This window comes from Nesoenas mayeri, assembly GCF_963082525.1.
Source record: "Nesoenas mayeri genome assembly, chromosome: 11".
Lineage (NCBI taxonomy): Eukaryota > Metazoa > Chordata > Aves > Columbiformes > Columbidae > Nesoenas > Nesoenas mayeri.
Window position 1 is genome coordinate 4,797,986 of NC_137563.1, and position 5,802 is coordinate 4,803,787.

Consider the following 5,802-nt stretch of genomic DNA (forward strand, 5'->3'; position numbering starts at 1 on the left):
TCATTCTAATCTTCAAAGAAGGACCTTGAAGAGCACTTGTAGAGAGAGTGTGGGAAAGTTTGGAACAGGGGATAATGCTATAAAGCTGGCTTTCCCCTTTTTCTGTCCATACTTGTACCGCTGTTGTGTTTCCACTTTTTGCAGTTATGTAAATCTCCCAGAGTGCTGAAGAAAGTTTATCCATTCTTCCATCCTGTTGGAAATGTCTACCAGTTTCTCGAAAAAGTTGTGAACCAGAAATAACCCATAAGCCTGCAATATAGGTTGCAGCCTTAACCCCTGCCAACGAAGAGACTGGGGTGGGGGAAGAGGTGGTGGCTGCATGCTCCTCTAGCATACACTTTTTAGGCATGTTTTTTCAAGCCACATGCCTACATTTTTCTAGTGTTATGCAGCAAAAGTCGCTAGAAAATGCCAATTCATACTGTTAAAGAATGTAGAGAAAGCTGGTAGTTTAGTTGTGGAATGATACTATTTAGAGAAATATAATAAATCACTCAAGAAGACATGTTTTTCCCCCACTGAGGAGACACTTTCATTTCCGCTGTGACATATTCCACAGCCCACACAATCATTAAGTCACTAGGTTTTTACAGGAACTTCTGTGTAAAAGCAAAAAAATTCCATTAAACCAGATAGTACAAAGCTGTGTGCGTGTTCTGAAGCTGCTCATTACTGACCCTGATTAAGAGCGCTGCACTGCTCTCTGCATTTCATTCTAAATGGAAACTGCCGAGTTCTATTACGTTTATTACTTAGCTCAAGACTATCTGCAATATGTGCTTCAGGAATCACATCGTGGACCAGCCAAAACCAGGGTTGCTCATGTCTTGCGAAACATTGCATCTTCGCTGCAAGACCAAACCGAGGAGGCTCTCAGACCGTTCTTGGACAGGATCGATATCACCTCTGTAGCTGTTGCCAAGAGAATTTTCAATGGAGTCATGGAAGAAAAGTTTGCTGATGGAAATACTAACTGGGGACGAATTACGACCATATTTACGTTTGGAGGTCTTCTCACTAAGAAGCTTCAAGAGCATGGAGTTCAGCTGACTGGAGAGGAAAAGGAGCAGATTTCTTATTTCATCACGGAGTACATAATAAATAACAAAGCTGAATGGATAGATGCGAATGGTGGCTGGGTAAGTTTCTCACTTTCCACCCAAGTCTAGATTAGGAGATTTCGTTTAATTAAGGAAAACTATTGTTTCAGATGCTGTCAAAATAATTTTATTCCATGTTTTATTTGGTGGTTTAATATTTGATGTCTGGAGTGTCTCCTTGAGACTTACAGTGAAAGCTTTGCTTCTGTTTTAAATAGAAAAATGCTAAAACACAACTTTATTTTCTAAAAGGCACTTTCCTGTAACAGTGAAAACCCTGGACTTAGTCTTGAATCATAGGATAATATGACAATTCAGGTTGAGAGGGAGCTTAGGAAATCATCTGGTCCAGCCTCCTGCTCAAAGCAAGTTAAACTATGCATGCCATGAAATATCCCATTATTAAATCAAAAATCAAGTGGCATTCTAAAGTTAGTGCAGCAATTTGGCTTCCATAGAGGAGCTGGTTCAAAAACTCAGAAGTTGAAAGTAAAGGGAAGAATACACAGGTGTGATCCTCATGGCTGAAGTCAGTACTTTTGCTATGGATTTCAACAAAGCCATTATTTAATCCCCCAAATTAGTTTTACTTAAACCAACGTACAGGTAAGTCCAATTGGGGTTAAATCTTTTTTATTTGTTTGGACTGAGATAATCCCAGAATATCCATCTATAAACGGTCAGTGCTGAGAAAAGCATTTGTCAATATGTGGATTATTTTGCCAAGCTGCTGGAATTCCCTCCTGCCAGCGGAGGGGAGGTCCCTTTTGCTTTGCAGAGTTTCATCGCGCCAATACCTTTTTCTTTTGCAGTAAGAGGAAGCACAGAATCAATGACATCAGAGTCAGTTATTTCCCTGGTACTTTTTTCCTTCACCTAGATGTAAATGTTACTTTCTCTTTCCACCGCTCTCTCGTCCCACTTCTACTTCCTATTTGCTTTACTTTTTCCCCTCATTTGTTTTCTAGAGATTTGCTTTTCTTTCTTTCTCTTGGCTTGTTTTGCTCCATCTCTGCCTGGTAGCAGTAAAAAAAAAACCCCAGGTGACAGTGAATCATGAACCTTTGATGCACCCGATTTACTGTAAAGGCTTCTCTCTCCATCTCTTTGAAATAGAGTCAATTTTATTTATGAGAAGTATCAACTCCTGGCAACATTCTGTCAAAATACGTGGGTCATCCTGGTAGAATAAGGAGGCTTAAAGGAAGATATTTGAAAGTATATTGCTACATCAGAAACATTGTACTTGTATCTTCCTTTAAGATGTGGGCTTAGATGATATAGTTCACATTCATTTTCTGTTTACGCAGGGAGGGCACAGGCTTGACTTGGAAATAAAACAAACGTGCAGCAAGGTGCAGCTATTTTCAGCTACTGTTTTTAAAGCCCTATTCATCTTTTGGAGGTTGGGCTCCGAAAACCTGTCCCTCCCTGCACAGTGGGGTAGCGCTCTGTTAATCTGACACTAGCAGAGAGTGGTGTGCTTTTCCTAAACGTTATTTTTAAGCTGTCCCTAACCATGCGTGTTCTTTTCCATAGGAAAATGGCTTCCTAACAAAGTTCGAAAGAAGATCACTACTCTCTTTCTCCAAAATTACAGCCATGTTCATAGCTATTTTTTCCTTGTTGAGAGAGTACTACTGAAATAAATGGACCTTCATGTAGAATCTAGATATTGCCACAAGCTTCATTGCTAAGCTTTCCTCCAAGCAATATCAACGAGAAAATTATTTTCTTCCATAATTTGTTTTTAATTTATTTGTATTTATTTTGACTAAATGCAATGTTTAACACGCTACCCCAATGGCCAAACCCAAATATAAGATCCCTCCAAAGAGGAATCGGCACAGCAATTCAAGTCACCTTTTCCAGGCAGGATTGCTTCGAGGGAGAGATCGTTCTCTGCATCCAGACAGCTCTCGGAATCTCTGTCGCACCTCCATGAAAGGACATTGTTTTACTGAAATACAATCCAATGGGTTAAGAAACAAGTTTTAATGTCATTTGTTTTGTAAATGAAATACTACTGTAATGCATTTTATTGCAACCTTTGTGTAAGCAAAAGGGGGGGATTTCTGTGAAGAAAAAGGAAAGGCAAATTCCAGTGTAAAAGTGGGTACAAGTTACTGACACAGACTAAGCAATTTTTATGGGAAGAACAATTTGTGGAAGCTAGCAACTTAAAAATGTGCATTCACTTACTGTTAATGCAATGGTATGTGTTTCTTTGTTGTATTTTTTAATTTGCTCGTATCTGCACTGAATGTTCTTTCAAATTTGTGTAATGTAGTCATCTGGCTGAACTTTTTTTAAACTAGATGTTTCAAAATAGGCAGGCACAAAATATTTTTTAAATGAAAAATTTGTGTAAATACACTAATACTTTTGAAAACCACATTAAAATATGTATTTTAAAGTCTTATGATTGGTCTCATTTCCTTCAGAAAAATTGGAGGATAGGAAAAGATCTACCTGAGTAAGATAATGCTTAGAAAAGCTATCACAGTGATATTGGAGAATCCAAGTAGTACATGGGTTTGACCTGAAGCCCACAGATATCAAGACTTTGAATCTTCTGCAGTATTTCTTACGTGTTATATGTAGCTTGTATAAGAAACAACTTGTGGCAAAATAAATGAACTGGGCCAGCCCTGATGATGGTAATTAGTGTTTTGGGATACACTGCAAAATGCAGCAAGTTCACGAGAAGGACCCAACAGACTTACAGGCTTTTATAGTCTGGGCCAACTGTTGTTTTGACTGAAATTCTATTTGCTTTTAAATGTTCAACAATAGTTCTTCAATAATTCATTCTCGAAGAGTTTTCTTTAGCCGTAGTGAATCTCCTATGTTAGGCAACCTAGGCTGGGTTTAAACAGACTTTTTCTTTTGTAGACATGTAGGGAGGTGAACCAAACTGAGGCAGCAGTTGCCTGGGGCACATAACAGCATTATTCTAGGAGACAAATCCTCTAGAACAACAAGGTTTTATAGTAACAGGAGAATGAACCAGCCTCCTTCTGGTAACGGGTTCTTCACCTCTCGTCTCAACATAAGAAGTTTTTTACAGTAAAAACAATCATTTATGGGAACAACCTCCCCTGGGACATGGTGGAATCCCAGTTGCTGAAGGTTTTCAAGATGTGATTGGGCAGGGTGCTAGATAATCTCATCTGGGCTCCCTTTCTCATGAAGGTTGGACCAGATGATCTCTTGAGGTCCCTTCCAAACTGGGCTATTCCATGATTCTGTGCTCTGACTTGGTGTGTTCAACCACACAACACAGACGGCAACATTTGCTAGAACCTGTGTTGTGCTCTCTCTCTTTCTCTCTCAACATCCCCAATGAAAACAAAGATTATTTTGCATGTATAGCAGGACTTCTGAGACAAATTTTGCTGATGTTGAGGAAGAGATGACACCTTCCTGAGGGAAAGAGGGCTGCTGAAGGGAAATGCCCACCCCCAGAACACCTATGGAAGTTCCCACCACAAATGACATTTATAACATATTTTGACATGTATTTATTTATTTGCAGTCTAAGTCTTCATGGAAACAACAGCAATTCTTATTTAGTTCCTTTTTGTGCACTGTTATAAGCACATACTGTAGTGGCTAACACCAGTCTATTAATACCACATTCACTTCCTTTTACACTAATCTAGTAACCTATTTTATGCTAGCGAGTACAATTTTAAAGTTAAATATCAAAGGCTAACCTAGCCTAGCCTTTTCAAAATCTAGGAGATGCAATGATTTTAGTCCTTGCCTTCATGGTAAGGCCTGGGCTTAAACAGAAACCTGGATCATTACCAATCCAGAGGGCTCCAGATTATCTTCACCAGGACAACACCTCCATTTGCTCCACATTTAAGAGCAAGAAGAACAGTGATGACATGCACAACCTGGATGCTAACAGGACTATTAGCTAAGTCTTTTTATATAGTATAGATACGCTTTAATTGTCAAGAAGTTATCTGTCCATGACACGGAGCAGCGTCCCGCTGTTCCAGGGATCCCTACGGCTGCCAGGTGACACACAGGAGAGCACGACGCCGCGTTCTAGAGCGAAACACGAGGTCAAAGACGTGCAGAGTGGGACAGCTGATAACTTAATGCACACAGCGGCTAAATTGAGATGTCACCAAACACCACCTAGAACACGTTTATGGAAAGAACCGTTCTTCTGTAGAAACGTCCCTTTCTGCACTTCAAGGCGGGTCGGATCATTAAATGCACCAAAACGAAGCCTCCGGTGTCTGTCGCCCTTTGGACACAGCTGTGCAGGTCACACACCTGTGGGCTGGGACAGCGTCCCAAGCCACCCTGTGAATGTCACCTGTACCCTTTCCTTCCCCACACATCCCTCACAGTCCAGGCTCCCTGCGGATGCCATGGGGATATGAAACCGTTTGGGCAACATATCCCGCCGAAATATAACTTCCTTTTCTACAACAAAACTAGGAAAGGGAAAATTCTTTGTAATCTACACCACTCAAAAGTAAAGATGGTCCTTGCCAGGGAGTTGGTGGGGCCCGGGCTGTCCCTCCAGCACCCTCACGGGTGGCTGGGACCAAGCAGAGATGGCAGCGCCCAGGCCCCACAGCACCGACTCGGGGCCCTTCCCGGAATCGGCCCGTCCCCGGGAGCCCAGCCCGGGAGGGCGAGGCCAGCCCCGCGGCCCGCCTTCCCTCGGCAC

General features: G+C 41.4%; 1 protein-coding gene across 1 annotated transcript; it reads left to right on the top strand.

The window, feature by feature from the left end:
* Positions 1 to 722: 722 nt before the first annotated feature.
* On the top strand, positions 723 to 2,747 carry BCL2A1 (BCL2 related protein A1; the record flags this gene model as incomplete). The annotated part of the gene is made up of 2 exons (XM_080351169.1): positions 723 to 1,142; positions 2,643 to 2,747. The coding sequence occupies 2 exons, from the start codon at positions 723 to 725 to the stop codon at positions 2,745 to 2,747; spliced, it is 525 nt and encodes a 174-aa protein (XP_080207295.1).
* Positions 2,748 to 5,802: the final 3,055 nt, after the last annotated feature.